This window comes from Jaculus jaculus, chromosome 5, assembly GCF_020740685.1.
Source record: "Jaculus jaculus isolate mJacJac1 chromosome 5, mJacJac1.mat.Y.cur, whole genome shotgun sequence".
In the NCBI taxonomy this organism is placed as follows: domain Eukaryota; kingdom Metazoa; phylum Chordata; class Mammalia; order Rodentia; family Dipodidae; genus Jaculus; species Jaculus jaculus.
This window is the reverse complement of record NC_059106.1, coordinates 167976066-167988206: the sequence shown is the minus strand read 5'-3', so window position 1 is coordinate 167988206 and position 12141 is coordinate 167976066. Positions and strand designations below refer to the sequence as shown.

General features: G+C 49.9%; 1 protein-coding gene across 4 annotated transcripts in view; it reads left to right on the top strand.

Moving 5' to 3' along the window:
- Galnt14 (polypeptide N-acetylgalactosaminyltransferase 14) overlaps positions 1–12141 on the top strand; it is a 238256-nt gene that overhangs the window by 198700 nt on the left and 27415 nt on the right. For all 4 annotated transcript variants that reach the window (XM_004654516.2, XM_045149835.1, XM_045149834.1 and 1 more), the window contains exons 7-9: positions 3713–3800; positions 4422–4506; positions 7645–7748. In XM_004654516.2, the coding sequence (XP_004654573.1) occupies positions 3713–3800; positions 4422–4506; positions 7645–7748 (277 nt within the window). The remainder of the gene's footprint in view (positions 1–3712; positions 3801–4421; positions 4507–7644; positions 7749–12141) is intronic.

Sequence of the window (12141 nt, the reverse complement as noted above, 5' to 3'; positions counted from 1 at the left end):
CCTTTTCCAAGGTCATGACCCCAGTAGCACTTGACCCTAGACAGCCTTCACTGTCTGCCTCTTCATGACTCCGAGCCAGGTAGATGCCACAGCTGAAGTATGACAAGAGTGATTCATAGGACAGAAGCCCTCTGAATAGTAGAGAAGGTTTGGGCACCTTTCACAGCTTTAGGGCAATATCCATGGGTGGGTCGGAGGAAGCCTGTAGTTCAGGAGAATGATCTGTACTTTATTTTGCACTTTGTTGTTTCGTAATTTAATTTTTTTTAATTTATTTATTTGAGAGCAACAGACAGAGAGAGAGAGAGAATGGGCACTCCAGGGCTTTTAGCCGCTGCAAACGAACTCCAGACGCGTGTGCCCCCTTGTGCATCTGGCTAACGTGGGTCCTGGGGAATTGAGCCTCGAACTGGGGTCCTTAGGCTTCACAGGCAAGCGCTTAACTGCTAAGCCATCTCTCCAGTCCTTAATTTAATTTTTAGTATTTGATTTTTACTTATTTATTTGAAAGAGAAAGGGAAGAGAGAGAGAGAGAAAAAATGGGTGCACCAGGGCCTGCAGCCACTGCAAACGAACTCCAGATGCATGTGCCTCCTTGTGCATCTGGCTAATGTGGGTCCTGGGGAATCGAACCTGGGTCCTTTGGCTTTAACTGCTAAGTCATGTCTCCAGCCCTATTTTGCATTTTGGTTTCTATATAGAGAAGGGATATTATTTTTTAAATAATTAATTAATTTAAACAAAACAGAATTGTAGTTTGAGGATCCCTAAGACTACCCTTGGGCTCTACAACTTGTTAGGAGGAACCAAAAATAAGCAAGGCCAATCCAGTAATGGTTATAGTCCATCACGTCAAAGTATGCAGATTAAGATCAGCAGCAGGGGAGGGTGTCTGCAGGAAGTTCCTGCATGAGCTTCCAACGGTGGCGGTGGTGGTGCTTTGAAAGTGAAATGCCCCCCTCAGCCTTGTGTGTCTATGGCTGAGCCTCATCCTTGATCCCCAGCGGGTGGAGCCTTGGGGAGGCAGAGTCTCGCTAGAGGAGGTGTATTGCTGGGGACGGACCTTGGAGTGCTATTCCCTAGCTCCGTATGCCTTTTTGCTGTTAGTTCACTCGCTCTACTTCCTTCTTGCTGCTGTGGAGATGTGCCATTCATCTGTCTGTCCCTGCCATACTTTCCCGACCATGATGTAGCTTACCCCTTGAAACTTTAAGCCTGAGATAAACACTTCATTTCCATAAGGTGCTTCTAGTTGGGCGTTTTGTGCCAGGATTGAGAACGTAGCTGCTGCAGCTGTCTTCTCCTGGGAGGGTTATACAAACACTTAACTTCTCCCAGCAAAAATGTGTTGGCAGCATAGGAGGAGTCCTACGAACCAGGGAAGCTAACCCATTCCTTGGTATCCAGGGCTCCTGTTGGGGGTCAGTCCCATAGACCTGCCTCCCTCATGGCCCCCATACTACTTCAGAAGTCAGGGCCAAGGCCTCCACCACCAACCACACATGGCACAGACTACCCAAGTGTGGCTGAAGCATCCCAGGAGAGCAAGGACTGTCTTCTAGGGAGGACGGCCAAGGACTTAGAGGTTATCCCTAGCAGCTGAACACAGGCCTGACATACCTGTAAGGAACAAGGACGTATTTTTTATGACATGAGAAGGACTAGGAGCACCTGCAGAGGAACCAGTGAGCTTAGAATGAGCAAAGCCAGAATGAAGATGTGGTCAGGCTTGCAGAAGGTGTCCCTGAACACCTGAGGGTTTTCAGACTTCAAGTGGCAAGAATGGATGCCTGGGCGGGTATGTGCGTGCGCACACGCAGCTGGCAGGCACACATAGACACACAATGACAGTGGCTGGAGGAGAGCCCCCAGGGCCTGAGGCTCCCCGGCAGGTGTGGCGCTGAAGGTGACTGGAGCATCTGTGTGTGACACTCCGGCGGCAGAGGCAATGCCTTAGCAATCAGCGTCACTTCCCACCTGGGCCAATTGGTTTTCAGAGGCACCTTGTTACTGTCGGAATGAGTTGCATGTGGGGAGGCCAGGGTCAAATTAAGTCTGTGAACTCAGAATCAAGCACTCGGTTGAATCTGTAGTTTAAAAAATAAGAAGACAGCTTCATTTGGGGGAAAGCTTGAATCAGGAAATTAAATGGCTTCAAGGAGAAGCAGAGTTTTGTGCTCGCGCTGGCCCAAGGGTAGTGGGTGAAGGCAAGGGTAGGGCAGTCCACCAGCTCCCTCAGAACTGCCGCTCTCCCGGGCTGCGGGTCCCGACCACTCGAGCGCGTTTCCCCTCTCGGGTAAGACTAGCTAGACCCCAAGAACTATGGACCCCGGCATGTTTTGAAAGTATCCTCTAACTAATTCCAGTGACCCAGACAGGGGGGCTGGAGAAAGCACCAGGTGACAAAATTGGAAAGCAAGACGAAAGCCTGCTTTTATTTTTTAATGGACACAATCATTGTGCATATTCATGGGAAAGTGGGTGACATTTCAATATATGTATACAATGAGTAATGATCAAATCAGGGCAGTTAACATTTTTGTCACCCCAAACATTTATCACCTCTTTGTATGGGGGACATATAACATCTTCTCTTAACATTTTTGAAACGAATAATAAATCATAATAAACTGTATGCATCCTATAGTACTAGAGAACACTTGTATATATTCCTCTTTTCTAATTAAGTTTAGGTGACCATCATCCCTCCTCTCTCTATCTTCCCTCTCCACTACCCTTCCTAGCTTCTAGTAACCTCTGTTCTTCTCAGAACAACGCCTCGTGTCCTCGCTCATGGAGAAGCCGATTTTCATAGTCCTATGTGCCATTCCAATGATTGGGCCCTTGTTTTAGAAGTGATGGTGGCTTTGGGCGACTGAGTAGCGCAGTCAGGTTTGCATGTCGGGTGACCGCAGAAGGGAAGGAGAGGACCTGTGGGCAAGGCGGGGCTCAGGGTCCACCGCAGCTCAGACCAGAAGCACTGGGTCGGGGGTGGGGTGAACTCAGAGAGCTATTTAAGAGTCAGAACTGTCAGAGCCTGAGCTGCTCAATGTGCTGATTGAGTCTTAATTAGTGCCGGGGGGAAGGGGATACGGGGAGTGATCAGTCAACAGAAGTGAGAACTTGGGGATGGAGCATGTGTAAGGATGACGAAACCACCATTGGAAGAGTTGGGAGGATGTGGATGCAGGTGACCAGTGGCATATTTGGCTGAAAACTAGGAAGGACACTGGGACTGGAGACAGAGAGGGTGGTATCTGCCCAAGTGGCAGCTGCTCATCAACTTGCCCAAGAACCACAGGTCTGGAACGAAAGGGTTTGGCACCTTGGAGATGTTCTTGCTTCTTGGGACTGGAGACCCCTCAAGCCCCACTGATGGTGACAGGCTTCTAGAGCCCTTTCTTGTGAGTTTCCCCTCTCCCCGATATGGTATTCCCCAATCAGCCTCTGCCATGTATCCGTCACTGTCATATGATTGCCGTGGCTGGTATGGGACAACAGGAAGGCCTAAGTAGAGCCTGCCCATGCTCGTGGCATTTAGGCCTCAAAACCAGAGCGGTCTCAGTGCCCAGTGCCCCATTCTATAGGTGATTAAAGTGCCACCCAACGATGAAACGCTTTTGTCAGGCCCTCTCAGGGAAAGGTGTCCCAAGCCCCCTGACTCCAAGCCAGTCTCTTCCCTGCAAACTGAGTGTGGGTCACTGTCTTACAGGATTACACCCGAGTGGTATGTCCCGTGATCGACATCATTAACTTAGATACCTTCAACTACATCGAATCTGCCTCAGAACTCAGAGGAGGTGAGTGGAGTTGATGCTGCTCCCCAGGGAAGATCTTGGGGTATGGGCAGAACACCCCAGCTACAGAACTCTAGAGCTAAGCTGGGGTTCATCCTAGACCTGAGGGTGTGGGAGAAGCCAGGAGTTGCTGGTTACATGGGACCTGACTTCCTTTTTTCTGAAATCCTGCATTAGCCTCACTCCCAGAGCTACCCACCCACCTCCAAGCTCTCTGCCCAGAGCCCAGTGTTGCTCAAGATAAACTCCAGGGTGGGGTTCAGTGGGTCTGCACATCTCTCAAAAGCCCCTGATCCCACCTTCCCGAGACTCCGGGCCAGGACCTACACTCTGCACCTGTCCACCCTGTCACCCGGGCACCTTGCACCTGAGCCCTTCCCTTCACTTTATGTCCTAACTCAGTTTAGCAGGGAAGCTCCAGAGAGGCCATGCGAGGCAGAGTGAGAGAAAGAAGCTGAAAGGGAACTTGGCAGCCCCGGCTGCTGCTCAGCCCAGGGAAGACCTGCCTCCCAGGGTCTGGCTTCCCGGGGGCTTAAGCATGTGCGTGAGCTGCTGGGAAAGCACGGGACGAGAACGTGCTGCAGGTTCCTTGAGAAAGCAAACCCAGTTCGTGCTGTGCTATAGGGTTTGACTGGAGCCTGCACTTCCAATGGGAGCAGCTCTCCCCAGAGCAGAAGGCTCGGCGTCTGGACCCCACTGAGCCCATCCGGTGAGTAGGAAGGGTTGGTGCCATAGGGGGGTGGGCAAGCAAAGCTCTGCCTGACCGCTCCTGCTCTATCATCTTCCAGAGAGGTGTGCTGAAAGTACTGGGCAAACAATCCTATGCCAGACCATCTCTATTTCTGCCCTTGTCCTAGAAGCTTTCCATCTTCATAGAGATTTCTATGTCAGGTAGAAACCTGTGATGGGGAATAACAGCCAGTACCACCATAGCTTTATGCTTCAGCTAACCACATGGAAGGGTCTGAGATCATCCCATTTAGGCCTTTGGTGGGGGAAGAGAACTACGGCCAGGTTTTGGCTAAGAGGATTCAGCCCAGGAAGATCAAGCCCATGAAGACTGTGAACACTGATGTCAAAATATACCCACTGCTGTGTATTAACAACACCTCTGTTCTTCCCTGAGAGAGAACGTGGTAGCCTGAACTCTGGGCTGCTTGGCCATAGCTGTGAATGGCCTTGTCCTGCCCCACATCCTCTTTTCCAGCCCCATGGTCACCATAGCCCATGCTGGCAAGCTATCTTCCTGGGGGTTCAGGATCTATGGGAGAGGGCTTGGCAGTGAATAGAGCATTTATCCCATGGAAGAACCTGTGGTTTCAGTGCCAAGATATGCCTGGTTACCCTAACTGAGGCTGAAGAGCAAGCTGGTCCCAGGCCTTTTGGGAACTTCCAAGCTCAAACATTTGTGCCTTAGGGACGGCAGGAGGATCTTAAGTGCTTACAGAACTGCAGAAGCCACTGAGCTCGAATTTCTCCGTCTGGTGACTTAGGGATGCCCAGGGCCTGTGCTTCTCAGAGCCTCCCTCATTATCAAGGCTTGCTCATTTTCACTGAACTGACTTCAGTTGAAGTGAGGACCATAGAGCCTGTGTAGAGCCATTGTTGTGTGTGGGAACTTGGAGCTCCACTGTAGAGTGGGCCCTCCGTCTCACAGATCTGGTGGCCTTCCTTCCTTCCATCCTTTTATGTCTACAGTGAAGCCAAAAGCGAGAGCAGCGCTACACGGAGCTCTGGACTATGGTCTTTAATCCTAATGGGATAGGACTATCTCTCACTGGGCTTGAAATAAGGTGTTAGGGGATTCATGAATATCCTTGAGCCCCAAACCCTTGGTTCATACTTGCATTTAACCAGAGAAATGGGCAAATCTAACTGAGAAGGATAATTATTAAATCATTATATTTATTGAGGGAAGTGCAGAACCAAGGGAAGGAAAATGACTACACCCATGCGGTCTGAGAGCCCACGTAGTAGGCCTGGAAGAAACGTAAAAAGAGAGTTAGAGAGCAAAGGAAAGAAACTACAAAGAGCTCTTGCCATGTGGACATCAGGAGGGTTTTGCAAAGAGCCCATGTGGGAAGTAGGGATCAGAGAGTTCTCCCTGCGTCTCAGCTGGTCTGAGAAAAGAGGAAACTCACCAGAGCCTGGAGGTTCGTGAGTGATGAATGGGTCACCAAGAGAGGTGGCCCTCCCCTGGCTAGTGTATTCACAACCTTATGGTGGTGGGCCCTACCTTCAGGCTCGGGTGAGCCAGAGACAGCCAATTGGTCCGGGCTAGAGGCTGTTTTATGAAGAGACCAGCCATGACACTGAGTTCTGGGAGTTGAATTTGGTAGGATTGGATTTAAATCCTAGGGAAGATCTCCCTCTCTGGAAGCATCCTGGCTGCTTGTGAAAAAAACAAATCTAGGCAAGAGATAAGAAGTCCTTTGATTTCTAACAAAGTGGAGGCCGCAAGCAGAGATGCCCAAAGACGCTCACTCCTGCTTCTTACTTTCAGGGGCACAGACACCCTCACTGCCTCACAAAGCTGCCTGACTCCCTCTCAGGCCGAGCGAGGTGCTGAGTCCCAGCTCCTTGATGGCAGTGTGTAGAGCAGGCTTGGTCATGGGAAGAGTGTGGCCTGGGTAGGGACCATAAGGAACTGGAGACTAAGCCAAGGACAAAGGTTGTTGCATCTGCCTGGTTTCTCCTGTTTCTGCCCCAGTAGAGGATCTTGGGATAGGTTCTCATGCCCCAAGACTGTGCTCATCAGAAAGGGAGTAGTATTTTTAGCAGGATAAAGCACACGTGAGCTCCTGTCTGTCATACCCTCTACGTACGTACGACGTAGAGACAAAACTCCCTTTACCTTCTGGATCCACTAAAGAGGGACCAGGATGCAGAAGCCTCACAGCCTCCCTTAGCCACCGAGTTTACAAAGCCACATCCTTATCCTTATGGAACGATTTTATGGGATTCTGCTACTCCTGCCTGCGTGACTCTTGGAATCTTCCCCTTTGTGAGATGCTTCACTAGTATCTCCCTTAGCAATCCAGAGCGAGGGTACACCCAGGGTGGTGCCCTCAAAAACGAGAACGAAGAGGATGTGTTAGTTCATATCAAGGGCTCGGGCCTTACGTAGCGGGAATTATTGCATCACAGTTCTGAAAGTAGGTGAGGAGGCAGCAGGGATGACGTCTTCTGACAGACATTCTAGGCCTCTCTCCTCCTCCTCCCTCCTCCTCCCTCCTCCTCCTCGGCACCCAGATGGCCATTTTCTCTCTGATCTCCATGCCCTCTTCATTGTTTGCATATGCACATTTCCCCTTTTTATAATGACCTTAATCATGCTGAATTAGGGGCCCTCCTAAGCACCCCATTCTAACTTGGTTCCCTCCGTTCAAACACTGTCACCAAATAAGGTCACATTCTGAGATATATTAGGAATCAGGATTTCAGCATCTTTTTTCCCCCCGCTTGGTGGTGAGGATACTTAAGGGATAAAGACTCAAAAAAGGGAACAAGGGACCAAGTCTGGTTCAGAGCACGGACACACTCCCGACAAGTGCCAGCCAGTCTCTGCCTGGCCAGCCGTCTGCTGTGTCTATTCCTAATAATAGAGCTACTCTGAGCAGAAGATAAACTGACAGATAAACTTGCCTGTCTTCAGAGTCAGGAGATTTACAAGGAGAGGGAAAAATTGTAGAGCGGGTCCTTGTTTTAGATACCCACAAAATAGATGGGCTCTTCTGAAGAAGGCAGAAATGAGAAGAAAGTGAACGTGAGACTCCCAAGGCAAATGGGTCTGAGTGTCCCTCCTTGTCTAACGGATACCTCTCCCCTCTTCCTTCCCAATACACAGGACTCCGGTCATAGCTGGCGGGCTCTTCGTGATTGACAAAGCCTGGTTTGACTCCCTGGGGAAGTATGACGTGGACATGGACATCTGGGGTGGGGAGAACTTTGGTGAGTTCCCGTCCTGTGCGTGTGGACCCATGGGGCCTGGGGACAGGCAGCTCTGTGTCTTTAGGACCAGCATCAACCTGAATGGTCACTATAGTCCCTGGCATGAGGGTGTGGGACATTGCCAGTTACTCCTCTGGGCACAGACAGGACCCAGAGCAGTACCTGTGGAAAGGCAGTCACACAGGAGCATTTCTCCATGAGGTGAGCTAAGAGCCAGGAAACATGCCCAGGCAGGCTCTTGAGGGACAGGCGAGTGTCATATCCAAGAGAACCAAGAGTGAGCACCAAGGGCAAGGGCCACCCACAGACAGACTTGCGCTAAGAGCCCTCAACTTGAGAATCTGGAGTTAGGGGGCTGTGCAGGAAGATAATGAGACGCAGGCTGAGTGGCTGTGACATCACTCCACACCAGACACGTCGTTGGGATGCTGTGAGCATAGCACGCACTACTGGTTTAATGGAAGGGTCTGAGCTAATTCACAGAAACTCTGGATGTACTTTGCCCTTATTTTCCAGTGGCAGAAGGAGGGGAGGGAGACGGACAGGTTACTGGACAATAAAACTATGCTCATAGGTGGCCAGGTCTGCCACAATGTCACATAGCTGCAGTTTTTAGCTACAACAGAAGTTATACAGTTAGAAAGTCCCCTTTCATCTAGCTAGTGACACGGAGTGACCTTCATTTCCGTGGTGGATCAAAGGCGAAACTTTGAGATAATTTCCCTCTTTCTTGGGGGTGCTGTGAACATCTAGTGAGGTAAGTAGGGGAAAACCATGGCATTGTGTGGGCGTGTGTATCTCCTTCCAGCAGGTTGAGAAGTGAGAGGGCTTGAGAATTCAAGCTGGATGGGGGCTGTGTCGTCCCTGGCTGTCTCTAGCCTGCAGCGTGCACAGCACCTGCCGCTCAGGAAGGTGGTAGGAACTGTTGAACAAATAAGTCACGGTAGACTCAGAGGGAGGATCCGGAAGGGAGGGCCCTTCTCCTGTGCGGACACTCAGGAGCGGGCTGGCGTGGGCCCTGGGAGCGGTGCACGGGCCAGGAGGGTGATCCATGGGCACCCAGGCAGTTAGTATTCATCCCAGCATTGTCCACTGCATTGTCGTCTCCTGTCCCTGTACCCCCCACACACACACCCTGGAGTGGTTTATAGCTTTCTTCCTCAGTCACTAAGAATTCTTCCCTTGAAATTTATGGCTTCTGTCTTGACCCTCAGCATCTGTTCTCCCAAACTGGGCAGCGTGGAGAAGAAATTCATCAAGAAATTTGGCTTCCTGCCAGGTGGGGGCCAGGCTAGAAGCACAGGAAACAAAACAGGGAAGCCCGCATCTATTACGCTAGCCAGCACTGACTCCCCTCCTGAGACTCAGTCCGAGAGGGCCCCGTGGGATGGAGTAGGGTTTGTTGCTGTGGTATTCAAGGCTACATTTGCCTATGCCAACGCGGGGCATCTTGGAGCCAGGTAGACCCCGTGTTCTTACTACATCAGGCTTTTCTCTCTTACTGAAGAGACCCATTTGCTTGCACGAGCTGACACCACTCACACTACCCCGTACTTAGTGAGGAGCGCCGGCCCTCCACCCCAACAGCAAATAGATGTCCCCTGCAGTCCTTCTGATAGACGGCAGTCGCTTAGCCTCTGCCCCAGTGCTGCTTCTAACGACACAGTCACCATTTCACAGCTCGGCACATTCCATATTAAGGATTTGTTTGTGTGGAATTCATCGACATTGCAGCCCAACTCCCTCCGGATTGCCTGCCGGGGTTCATCCCACCCCCTTAAACTGCTCACTGTGAGGATGGCTCCTCTTCTGTGTGCCAGTCGTGTTCGAATGCAAACAGCATGCCATTTTCAACGATGGCACCTTCTGGCCTGACTTACCCGCACCTTTCCTTTATAGCAATGTTAACACACATCTGCTCAAATCAAGAAGCAATCTCATCTAGGCAGCTTCCGAGTCGTTTGGCATTAACAAGGGCTGATTTGAATAGAGACGTTGGGAAAGGGTCCCGGGGAGGTGTGGGAGAGACATTTTATAATCCATCACAAAATCTTTGAAATCACGGATAAGCATTGTAGACAGCCATCACACGAAACACTTTGTTTTCCTGCACCCCAACATCCCATTATGCTGCAGAAGACAGCTTACAATACTTTGAAAACTACTTCTGGATTTTTTTTTAACATGCCAGAAAACACAGCACTTTTCCAAGGGCAGATATAACAGGAGGGCAGATAACAAGCATACGCAGGTGGGCATTAGAAAATGGGCCATGGGATTGAGGATCAGGGATTTGGATGAAGTGTATGAACAATTCTTGGGTTCCAAAGAGGCACAGTGCCAAGGGGTACAGGAAGCTAGCTGTCAGAGTAAAGGAACCCTATCTGTAGGGTGTCAGGAGGGCCGTCTGCTTCTCCCTAAGTTCCCAAGTCCTAAACATCCATTTCCATTGACGTCACCCACCTCTGTTTACCCCTGTCAAATCTGCCCTCCCGTTCTGGTTAAAGTCTTTTTTTTGAGACACAAACCTCCCGGGACTGATTCCTTACTTCTCTGAGTTCCCTCTCATGGCCTTCCCTACTTCAAATGATTGTTTGTTTATTTTATTTTTATGTGTTTATTTGAGAGAGTGAAAGAAGAGAGAGGCCTCTAGCTATTGCAAAGGAACTCCAGATGCATGTGCCCCCTTGTGCATTTGGCTTACATGGGTCCTTGGGAATTGAACCTGGGTCCTTTGGCTTTGAAGGCAAACACCTTAACTGTTAAGCCATCCCTACAGCCCGGCCTTCCCTACTTCAATAGTCACCAGGCTACTCCCGCCACTTGAGCCTTCTGCATTTCTCAGAATGACTGAACCCCATATACCAACTGGTACAGGTGGTGTCCATGGTGGCCTCCTCTAGGACTGGATACCTTCCTTCCAGCCCCTCCCCCTGTGTCCTCGACAAGGGGGTTCTTTACACTGTCACTGCTTTGACCCACTCATGCATTTTGTTTAATTATCTGTGTCTGCCACCCCTCCCAGTCTCCCGATAAACCTGGAGCTCCTTAAAGACAAAAACAGAACATTCACCCAACTTCTGGTTCTCAAGGTCAAGGACAGTGGGACTGTTCACTAAGTGTATGTGTGTGTGCACGCACGTGTATGTGCATGCGTGTGCGTGTGTGAAAAGTGAGAGACTCCGTAGGAAGGGATTTCAGGGTGGAAAGGCCACGTAGCTACAGATGTGTCTTAGCATGTTTGTGGGGGGATTGGTTCCAGGAGCATGCACACACACTAAGATCTGAGAAACTTCAATCCCTTATATAAAATGATGTAGAATTTGCATGTAACCTATGTACAACCTCTTGGATGCTTTAAAGCACCTCTTACTTACTTATAATAGACCTAGTACAATGTAAATGCTTACATAAGTCGTTGTTAGACTACATGGTTTAGGGGGAAATGACAAGGAAAAAGAGACCATAATGTATGTTCAGGACAGACACAATTTCTTTTCCTATTTTTGAAAAAATAATAAACCATGGTTGGTTGAGTTCAGGGATAAGGATAGAGGGCTGCCTATACAGTAGACGAGACATCATTTAAGACAGCTCTCATTGCATTCAGAGGAACCATGTTCAAGGGTTCTCTTTAATCATGGGAGCAGTAACGGCAGGCAGAAATGTCTCTCCTTTCTGGGGTGTGTTTGCCTATGTAGTGCTGACTGTATCTCACAGCCTGAAAGCACACAGATCACTGACGAGGGTGACTATGACCTGACTCAATCCGCACTGCCCTCAACCTGCCCCATTTCCCTCCTCGTCCCTTAGAAGCAGCTGCTGACGGATTGGTGAAAGGGCCACGAGAAAGTCCCTCAGTGATGCCCCCTGCCCTGTCCATGTCCACGTGAAAGACACACAGTGATGCCCCTGCCCACGTGAAAGCCACACAGTGATGCCCCTCTGCCCACGTGAAAGCCACACAGTGATGCCCCTCTGCCCACGTGAAAGCCACACAGTGATGCCTCCACGCCCACGTGAAAGCCACACAGTGACACCCCTGCCCACATGAAAGCCACACAGTGAAGTCCCCCCCCCCCACCTGCTCTCCCCCAACTCCCTGACCCTGGTACTTCATTCCCACCAAGTGTTTCTAAGATGAGCTGAACACTTTTGATAATTATATCCACACTTTAGAATATGAGCAGGCTTTAGGGAAATGTGGCTTTTAGACAGCTTTTTTTTTCCAGAAGTAGATTTGCATTAAAATTGGGTACTTAAACTCCAATTTACATAACACAGGATACATGTAATATATCTACTTACTCTGAGTTGCATCTTCCTTTTAGCTTTTGGTCTTTAGAGGAAGAACGAATCTGTTGCCAATAATGTGTGTGTGTGTGTGTGTGTG